General features: G+C 33.9%; 1 protein-coding gene across 1 annotated transcript; it reads right to left on the bottom strand.

Annotated features, from left to right (window-relative positions):
* Positions 1-4787: 4787 nt before the first annotated feature.
* LOC142976750 (facilitated trehalose transporter Tret1-2 homolog) lies at positions 4788-10647 on the bottom strand. Its single transcript, XM_076120283.1, has 3 exons — positions 10389-10647; positions 9279-9417; positions 4788-7679 (listed from the first exon to the last, which is right to left on the bottom strand). The coding sequence occupies exons 1-3, from the start codon at positions 10470-10472 to the stop codon at positions 6379-6381; spliced, it is 1524 nt and encodes a 507-aa protein (XP_075976398.1). The 5' UTR covers positions 10473-10647; the 3' UTR covers positions 4788-6378.
* Between the last annotated feature and the right edge of the window lie 885 nt (positions 10648-11532).

Here is an 11532-nt window from a genome sequence, read left to right as displayed (position 1 = left end):
AAGAGTTTCAAAGTCAATAACTTTAAATACCATTTTACCTTTCCGAAATTAGCCGGACGTTAAAATTAAAGGGAACCAGCATTTCATTTTATTTTCTATTCTGTTAGTTTCTAAACTCTTTCAGTAACTATTTATAAAGAAAAACTACTTAACTTAATTTGTATCTCAGTCTTTTGAAATAAACTTGACTTCTAATTTTTCAACACGAGCCTAGACGGTTCGCTCCATTTACTTATTGATTTTCAGATTGTTATTTTCATGGTTAAATGAAGACAGTGTTGCAAGAAATATTTTTTGGCGAACAAATAACTACATGGTACCTTATTCATAAGAGAGAATATTGTGGAGTCAATGTAAGATTTGACACAATGCCGTACGAAATCAACACACTATCTCAAATCAAATCGGTCAAATCGGTCAAATTAAAGCGTTTACTTGACAGTAAACGCTTTAATTTGACCAATCATATGGAACTAATAGCTTTTGTTTTGAACCACCTTAACACGTTAAGTGCGGCGTATCAAACTTAGATCTGTGCATAGGTGCTATACAAGACAATATAGGTGGGTACGGGGTTTATTTCTAGTGCGGTACTGGTTATATCAGTATTGTAAGCCAATTAGGTTTTATATGTACATAAGTAGGTCAATTATATTCCTAATTAACACTAAAACGGTTATTTCGTTTTTAAATACATTCATTTATATTGTGGATTAGCCGTTTCAAAATCTATCCAATATTTTTGAAAATAAACCTGAAAATGAATACTGATATTTAATGTCTTGTATCGCACCGTAAACAGTGGATAATTATTTGACTTGTATACTGTACTCAGGGTTGGGCAAGAGACAAATAATATAATCGATATGGATACAATATTTTAATCGAATATTTACAATAATTAGGAACATTTTATGAAACGGATTCTTTGTTTTTATTTTTTGTGTATTATTTTTCATTTTTTGTGTATTTTTTTTCGTTTTTATTTGTTTTTTTTTTGTTTTTTTTTAATTTTTTTTGTGTTTTTCTTTTAAAAAATATTGAAATATAATCAATTTACATTAATATGAGATTTGTTGAAACAGTCTAAACACATTGTTTTATTGCAGTCGGCACACATAGTATTAACCCTCTTCACTTTTTTATCAGCTTCTCGACTTGATAATTCTTTACGTAGTTCTTTATAGCATTCAGTACACATTTTCCGTTTTTGTCCTTTTGTAAAAGTATGTAATTTATTTCCATATTCTGTTTTATTATCATTTATAAATTTAGCCTTAGTCAGAGATTCAATAATAGATTCAGTGAAATCCAACAACTTGCCTTTCTTATTATGTATACTATTATGCACTATCCAAGCATTAACCAAACATGTGCCAAATATTATGCTCATCATGAGTTTCCTGTACCATTTCAGGCCTCGTTTTAAGGAACTATAGTAAGAAGTCATCTGGTCACTATAATCTACTCCTTTTTTATTCAAGTTATACAAAGATACACAATCTGGTTTCAGAACAGCTTCCCCCGTGCCTCTTCTTCTTTTACCGGTATCTTTAATTTGAGCATCATGTTTTGCAACTGTGGTTAACATTGTCACAGCTCTTTTATCGAACCATTTTATTACTTTTACTCCCTTTGCATTCATTTTACCCACAACATTACCTTTTTTAAGTTTCGCACTTGTAACTATCTTTGGTAGACCTCTTCTATTCACCCGTACAGTACCACAAAACATCGTCTTTTTTTCAATTAACTCTTCGGCTAAGCTGACAGACGTATAAAAATTGTCGGCAATCACAACTCTACCTTTATTCTCTAACCCTTTAATTAATTTCATTACAATTTCGTGGCCATGTAATTTGTTATTATTTCTTACGGTTTCATTTTTGCCTGTATATATTATAATAGAGCTTGTATAACCTTCTGGAGTACACATTTTGTACAATTTAATCCCATATTTATGGGCTTTATTTTTTATGTATTGTCGAAATCTCAACCTACCTCTCCACGGGATCATAGTTTCATCAATTACTAAATATTAACCTGGGGTTAATATTTCTTCAAACCTCTTCATAATTATTGTAAGTAAATCTCGAACCTTATATAGCTTATCAATATTATTATCGATTTGGCTTTCATTACTAAAGTGCCAAAACTTGAGCAATAAAAAAAATCTATCTCTCGTCATTAAAGAAGTTATATAATCATTATGGTAGCACTTCTTTTTTGACCAATATAAACGCAAACAAGGTAATTTAACCAAACCCATCGTCAACAACACTCCCATAAATTTACTCATTTCATAGAAATCGGTTGGAGACCAACTTTTAACCCTAGATTTGGGTTTTAGATTTGTTATTCGAATGTAATCTTCAGCATATTTATTAGTCTCAAGTACCATTTTGTTGATAACATCATCTGTCACAAATAATTTATAAACGTCAAACGGAGTACTAACTTCTGGAGGTACGTTTACTACATAATCTTGTGTAAATTCTGTTATGTTAGGTTTATCTGTTGAAATATCAATCCAATCATCTTGACATTCTTCATTAGAAAGCGTTATATGGGTGTTATGATCCTCGGAACTATCAGAATCCGATTCAGGGCTATGAAAAGAATCAATACTAGAATCACTGTTATCAAAGTCATCACTATCTGAATCTGATAATCTGTTAATAATGCCTACTTCATTTAATGGTTGTACAGTCGAAACGGTGCTCGGCCTGGATGTTAACACGTTTATATCTGGCTCTGCGTTATTACTGATGGGTTGGACCTGATTAATATTGTCCACGCATTTTTCCTGATATACATTTGTGTTGGGGGTGACATTGACATTTTGTTTGTGATGCGAAGTTGGTGTACGTAAAAGATCAAATATACGCTCTTCAGACATTGTTTGGTCCAAAGGTATCAAATTTTTAATGCTTAAGTCGCTTAGTGATGTAGGACTCCCCGGGAACGATACATTTTCTAATAAGGAATAACTCTTACCCATGCTAGGACTTATATGCACATCTTGTATTGACTTCTTCGCTTTTTTAAACTTTGCCATGTCTGTACTTGCACTTGTCGATGTAGCCACCATATTATCTTGTCGCATATTACAGTCGCTATCACTTATTATGCTCGGGTTTGTATACACCTCCTGATTTAAAACTCTAATTTTGCTTGAGTTTTCACCACTGGTACAAGTTCTGGATGATGTTGACGCCTCTTGTCCCATTATAACAAAATCGCGATCATCATGAACCTGCTCCTTCTCCTCAAATACTTTGGATAAAATTCTTCGTGATCGCTTCATTTTGGCGGGAGCACAATATCAAACAAACTATTTCGCCGATGATTAGCCCAGCACTAAAGTAAACACGACGCTTAACACGGTGCGGTACAAGTCATGTACCTACAAGTCGAATTTGTATTGTATCGCACTGACAAGTAACAAATGTATTTCGGTGCGGTACAAGACAAATATGGCTTGTTCGTTTTTTATTGAAAATGTGGTTCTTTTAACAGTAGTAAGCCTATGAGTATATTTATCTCCTTTCAACTTCAACAATTTCCTATAGGAAAGTTCTTCGCACCAGCGGTAGGTTCCCGTTTTTTCCCGCCGCACTACGTTAATGACATTAACTGATCAAAAATGTCTTGTATCGCACTTAACGTGTTAAAATAATGCCTTTAGATTAGAATCTAGTACATTATAGTGATAGAAAAGTGAAAGTTTTATTCTTGTGGGCAATCTTTTATACGATTTGATCCTTTGATTGCCAACCATATATTGCGCATGGGACATAGCACAGTGATTCTCGGCTGCAGAACATCACATTCTCGTTACATCTACCCACAGTTCATAACAGGAGAATGCGATCGGGAAATAGCTGAATATTCCATTACATCCAGCCGGCAACAATGGTCCTTTTACATTTCCAATCAGTGCGTGACTGTGTGTCCTGGTACACGGAATCGGGTGCTAATAGGCCGGTTGTCTCCGTACTACGGAGATTTACGGGTTGAATTTTACACAGCAATTTGCATAGTTGTAAATAACGGTGTGCCGGTCGTACGCCGCTTATTTAGACGTTATGAACTGATTACGCACCCGATAACGTCACGCTATGCCATATATAAATGTTGCCACTGTTGTGTCTATAATTCGCTACGGCGAAATATTTATTAGCCCTTTGTTTGTTGTAATTATGGTGGAGTGTTGGAATTGAACGACGAAGTTTAGATCTTAATGAAGCTATGTACTTACCTCTGGTCGGAAAACCGTTACTCAAATCACAATATTTATATAAAGACAATCGCAATTTGAAAGCTTTTCTTACACTACTTTAATAAATAGGTATAAGTCATCTTCACCTTGAACTAATCCATTGACACCTGAAAATGGGTCCATTCATATCACAAATACATAAATTTCCAGGTATTTCAACAAACTCAAAGAAAAATATAATAATATAACACCTTTGATTAATCAAATTAATTCGCAATTCATACGCAGGAAGAATTATCGGTCAGATAATCACGCATTTATTTTATCTTTAAATAAATTATTTACACATTCAGTTATTTTATTACCTGCCAAATATTTCATTTTACTGCAAATATAGCTGTGTTAACAAACTTAAATACACATGAATATAAAATAGTACCTATTATGCTACATTTCGGTTTAATACTTACACATATTTATAAAATGTAATTGACCTTAGACAAATAGCAACTATGAAAAATAATATTGTTTAATACGATGTATTTTATTTGTTAAGTTTCTGTGTTTTCGTAAAATAATGACGTTGTGTTTTCATTTCGCCAACATTTTTATTTGTGTGCTGGCCAGTTGTTTACTTTTTCCTCGACCTATAAACCGGCGAGAATCGAGTGAATGTGCAATTTTCCATGATTGAGAATTTAAATTTGCCATGGCATGCTGATGAATTGGTTTCGCAGTGATTGTATGCTCACTATTCGATACAACTTCCTGTGACATTACAGCTATCCAATTAAAAACTCACTCATTTTATCCGATAATATTTAAAATTGAATAAAAATTGTATTTATGATAACTATAATAATAATTATAACTAATATCAAAGAACAGACTTAAAAGTGTTCCATCTCCTACTTAATTAAACAAACTGAAATCTCCAAAAATTAGATAAAATTCTACGAACTTTCGATAAATTTCAATAAACAACTTTCGTATTTTGACAGCTTTATTCAACAATGACCAATAACTTTGACAATAAAATATTAAATTAACTTTACAAATGACTATTTACTGAGTAACTTTCATCTTTAATAACTTAAGTATTTTATGAAAATCAACAAAAAAGTTACACAATAACTACTTATTACAGTCCATTGCCTGCAATATAATTTGCTAACTCAATAAATTGGAATCGAGACTATTTCTGTCTAAGTTTACATCAGCAACAAAAGAGATTTAATCTGAATTTAACAGATTTAATTAGGCGAAACATTAGTTTTACAACACTTATTTACATTAACTTTGCTCAAAACATTACAAGTTCTATTGAAGTACTCTTTACATTTTCTATATACATTTACCAATTCGGATAAAAGCAATCGATATTAGAACTATCTGAGGTAAGTTCTTGTTGGTGGTTAAGTTTGACAGCAGACGCGGCGGGGATCGGAATGCCGACACGAAAACTCATCAATAAATCACAGTAGAACCCCTTAAACTGAGAGACTGCATTTTATCTGTCACTTGTCACAGACGACTTGCTCGACAAATTGATGATAACGGATTCCTTGAACATCGTTAGCAGCTCTTGAAAAATACTCCGTATATTACATTATGTTCACAAATTGGGACGATTCTTGCGCTTGATAAATTATTAAAACGAAAAATAATATAATGCTCGACTCAACAGCCGAACAGAAGAATACAAAATCCAGCCACCCGCATCTTTACACTGTTACATCAAAACAAAACATGTTGAAGGAACTTGTTTGATTTATACGAATAGCAAATATCAAATTACGTTTTACTTGCTCAACTCTCGTGAGTATTAGGTGTAGAATACAGTGAGACTATTTCAATAATTACTTACAGTTTCATGTCTGTTTCCATATTATGAACTAATTAGCCACAATACACATACCAGCTTACTTTCTTTTTACGCTTGGGTTTCTTTTTTAGTTACTCTTGCAGAGTACCTAGCTTAACGTCATACCTACAGTTACTTTTGTAACAAGTCTTTACAACGGGGTCGTCTAATAACATCATGTTAAGTTCTCGCAATGAATACTACTTCGATAATGAAAACTGAAACTAAGGCTGAGATTGATAAACTTGTTTCGTAAATATATTTGCACGGTCACTCAGATAACCCAAAAGTTTTAAGATTCATCACGTAGCCTCCTATCAATATTCTCATGGTCATCTATCAACATTTTTGAAGCATGATCTGATTTATGAGGCTCTTCGAAATAAGCTTCGATTTCTTGTACAGTTTTATCTTTCGTCTCAGGTAAGTATTTATACAAAATTAACGCAAACACGGATGCAGACGCGCCGTAAAAGAAAAATGCACCTTGTAGAGTAAGCGTTTTAAAAATATACGGAGCCACCTTCAGTACTGTGGCCATTAATAATTGAGAATATAACGTAATTATAAGCAAAGACGAGCTTGTGTACCTTAAAAATATAAGTTCACCGAAGAGGGGGGGCTGTAAAATTATTACGCCAACGCTAATCGTCATTGAAAATAACGTTAAAAGTGAAATAGATAATAATTTGTTTTCTGAAATTAAATTTAGTGACATGAGATGTAAATACAACGATATTGCAAATAAAAATATAACACCAATTCCGGAGGATCCAAATAGTAAAGTTCTTCTTGATACAACTTTAGCGAGACCACAACCAATTTGCATTCCGACTATAGTGACGAAATCCATAATAAGCATGCCAATGTAAGCGGTCGTCTCGTTATCTGATATCTGCTTTATCAACTCTATAGTGTACATTCCACAGACCATTTTCCCAGAAAAGTGATACAATGACATAAATGCGACACACAGCAGTAACGGTTTGTAAAATGCTTCCGTCGATATTGTTTCAATGACACTTCTCAACTCATAACGAGATTTATTTTCTTCTCGTTGAGCACATACTCTGAGATATTCCTTTTGTGAATTTATAAGATTTACGAGTTCATTTTGGGAGTCTTTGTCGAATCCTTTCAGCCAGTGATGTGCCGCGGCGCTCTCATCGAACCGTCCTTTCATCGCCAACCAAGAAGGTGATTCGGGCCAAACAAACGCACTGAGAGAATACAGAGAACACACAAACGCGACAATGCCGATGTTCTTCCAGTGAAAAAAGGTTCCTATTAGATTTGCAACCCATACTCCCCAATAGAAAATGACCGATTCGATAGCTAGAAACAGTCCTCGATATCGAGTGGAAGTGTACTCGGTAACGATAACGACCAGCAGCGTCATGTTACTAGCGAGAAGTAGGCCTTGCATTATTTCACTTAATAACAGTTGTATTGTATTAGCGCTACAGTAAAACACTATAACGCCAACTATTGTGTTTATGCATACGATTAAGAACGGTATTTTTCTACCGACTAGCCGCGAAAGTACCGGTATAATGAGGACCCACGGTAACGCGCTGTAGCCGTGCACGGAAGCTGCAAAGGAAATAACTTTATTTTAGTACAATTTGCATTTTATTTAATCTTGCTCTATTTTTTTCTGGGAATGAAACTATAATGTTTATTTATTCGTAACATGCTCAGTAAATACAGTCTATATGCAAAGTGCTATTATTTTGGATAATTGAAGTCCTTTTGAGGCAAAATGTGGCAAATTAATGAGAGCAGATGCCGTAAGCTCTTCGTTCTTGATTATGCTTTTACAGCCTAATATCAAAATAAACTTTAACCAAGTAATATTGGTAGTCAGTTGAGATAATTGCACACTATCTGTATTATTACGTAAATGTCTAAGCAACATGTGCAAGAGCTAAGAGTAGGTCAGACAACTTTGTGAGTAACAATTTAATTTTGAACTCCTTTTGATCTTAAGTCACAAGTGTAGCTGTTAGTGTTATTTACTGATATAGTTACTCCAAATGAAATCAATACTTTATATTTTTTTGGCTTTTTACTTAGCAGAAAACTTAACTTGTTTTATCGATAACTAGCTGACCCGCGCAACTTCGCCTCCGTCACATAGGAGCGTCAAAATTTTCCCCGTATTTGTAACATGTTTTACTCGTACTCTATTGGTGGTAGCGTGATGAAATATAGCCTAAAGCCTTCCTCGATAAATGGACTATCTAACACTGAAAGAATTTTTCAAATCGGACCAGTAGTTACTGAGATTAGCGCGTTCAAACAAACAAACAAACAATCAAACAAACAAACTCTTCAGCTTTATAATATTAGTATAGATTATGAACTAGCCGATCCCCGAATAAAATATCGTACATTTTCATAATGCATAAGGGCAATTCAGTGGTACATTCAATCTCCTCACTAAAAGTAGATTATTTTTCCTTATACTTACGAAAAAGAAGACCTTGTACCCCTTTCAATTATTTTGATAATAAGGAAAACTTGCCATCAGATAACTAGTGGCCAGTGCCCCGATAATCTCAAAGTACGAACGTAAACGAGGTCGTGGGAGGTCCCTAATAATGTGCAATATTATAATATCGACCCATTACTGTCCCACTGCACGGTGCGGGTACAGAATAATAGGGATTAAGGTCCTCACTGTGGCATATCGGGTTAGCAGGCTTCAACCACCTTTGTGAACTTTGGACCATTCACTCATGTGCTGTCGTAGATTTTCTTGACGTATTTCGTATGGCGAGTAGATGCTATGAATAAATATTGTAATATTGCGACCATAGACTTACATAACTTAACCATCTTTGGTATTAATTACTCAGATTTTAATTTCTCAGTAGCCTATAATTTTTAAATCTATATCTATACTAATCTATACTAATATTATAAAGCTGAAGAGTTTGTTTGTTTGATTGTTTGTTTGTTTGTTTGAACGCGCTAATCTCGGGAACTACTGGTCCGATTTGAAAAAATATTTCAGTGTTAGATAGCCCATTTATCGAGGAAGGCAATAGGCTATATATCATCACGCTACAACCAACAGGAGAAGAGTACCAATGAAAAATGTTACAAAAACGGGGAAAAATATGATTCTCTTATGTGACGCAAGCGAAGTTGCGCGGGTCAGCTAGTATAATATATAATTCATCTTACATAACCATGAAGCCATTTCGTCAGTGAGAACTTCGGTAGAGTTTGCATCCTTCTTTATCTGTGGAATGAAGACTGTTGGTGCACCAAAGAATAATCCAAGCACGAAATATATTGAACCAACGCCGCTGAACACAAACAACTGGAACAGATAAGTGTATAGGTAATTAAAGTAACAGATGCAGTTCACATTTTGTAGTTGTAAAAGTTTGATAACATTTCTAGTAATTTTACTACGAATTAGAGCTACAGTCTAAAAATAGGCAACGTATGCCACAAAAACGAGAACTATTTTAATAAAACTTGCAGCGTATGTGTGCGTTGATGTTGTGTGACTTAAAATTTTGATAAAATTAAAGTGCAGTACTTACACTTGCTATTGTGGTATCGACAGCTTAATATAGATTTACTAATAAAATAATTTCTCAGAGATTTCAACTATTACCCATCTAAAAAAAAATTGTATCTATGTACTCAATAATGGAAATTGGTATGACATCCCACTTTTTATGCTGTGTTAATCGAACCTTCCCGAAAAACAAAGCAAGCATTCATAATAATATACAGACGGTATCCTGATGCATCAATAACCTGGTTTCTCTAATTAACAGCTCAACTTACAAACGCTTGGCTTAGTCAAGAGAATTCGATCTTTGCAAGGTGCGTATTATATCGCCCGATGACTGACTAGCTAACAAATTTACATTGTTAACAATGATTCTAAAATACCTATTTGTAGTGCGTATATAAAAACTTATGATTAGGGTCTATACTCAAAATTATTTGAATAGTTTTCTGGATATCTAAATGTTTATCTCTTGTGGATTTACAAATATAAGAAAACTCTTTTAGAAAGCTTTATAAGCAGACTTACTAACTTGTTGTAGTAAAAGTTATGTTCACCGTATTTATATGTTCCGTTGCAACAAGCAAATAAAACAAGGCACTAGATGTTTTAAACACACGTGATACAGACACACTAACCTACTTCTTTTTACAATTTAAAAATGCAACTGTCGACTACCAGATAATCCAAAGTGCTTTCCACTATTCAGATGGACATTAAAATTTCATCTACAACTATGTTTGTATAAAAGGTAGTTAAAACCAAACCTGTCTCATTAGAGGCTTCCACGACGCATTGTTGAGCTCTTCGGCTTCATCAACTTTTATTTCGTTGTAATTATACAACTCCATTTGTATTATACAATCGTTTTTTACCACAGCACGCTACTGATATTACGTAAATAAATTTTAACAAAAATTCAGTTGTATAGATATTAGATCCCCATTTCTAAACTATTTCTGTGTATTCAGGCAGCGGAATAAAGTTATAAACAGATTATTAATTCCGATTAACTGCAAAGCGTTGGGTATCGTAGCTAACTAACTTCACGATAATTTAAAATCGAAATATCCTTATTTATCTATATGTTTGAGCAAGTGTTACATTCAAGTGATTAAATACAGAGATACCGAAACAAAGCGTTGTTTCTTTTCGACGGTCAAAGATGACGGCATCCTACGCTTATTCAAGATATATTCATATCATGAAATGATTAAGTTTAAATAATATAGCATCCCTACGAATAAAACGACATTATCCGTTACTTCCGAATTTAGCGAGTGTGAGGTTTTCCAAGACGATGTCCAGGACAGAGTGAACTGGAGGAGAAAGATTAGGAAGGCTAACTCCACTACCATATGGGATTCCTAGCATGTAAGAGAGAGAGTATGCCCACCTCTAAGATTTGTTAAATCTAATCGTAGAAAGACCAAAATACTACAAATGCTACAATTTGCTCTTCCACAGACGTTTAAAATTTACAAATATTTTACTAAATAATTTACAGAGATTGCATAGCTTACTTCTCATTCAGTCGGTACGGTGGCCAGTGAGGCGATACTTAAACTTACTGACGTGTCCACGTCTGCAAACAATTTCCAAAGAAACGGGAAGTCTGGAAAAATATGACAACAGCAATATTTTGATATTTGAAACTGCACAAAGAGAAGCGTTCGACGGAACCCTGTGACAAAGGGGCTCCGGCAGTTCTTAACAATGTTATTGACATTAAAATTTCACAATACAATAACACTTGTATCACATTTTTGTTACCTAGGAATATAGGATTTTCTTAAACATGATTTAATAGTCATACGATACTGACCTAGATTTGATGTAGGTAAATCACAAGGACTTTATGTCTTTGATACAATAACTTAAATCCCCGACCAGTATTCTTCTTTTTCTGTT

This window comes from Anticarsia gemmatalis, chromosome 11 (assembly GCF_050436995.1).
Source record: "Anticarsia gemmatalis isolate Benzon Research Colony breed Stoneville strain chromosome 11, ilAntGemm2 primary, whole genome shotgun sequence".
Lineage (NCBI taxonomy): Eukaryota > Metazoa > Arthropoda > Insecta > Lepidoptera > Erebidae > Anticarsia > Anticarsia gemmatalis.
Note: the sequence above shows the minus strand (reverse complement) of the source record. Positions and strands in the feature narration are given on the sequence as shown.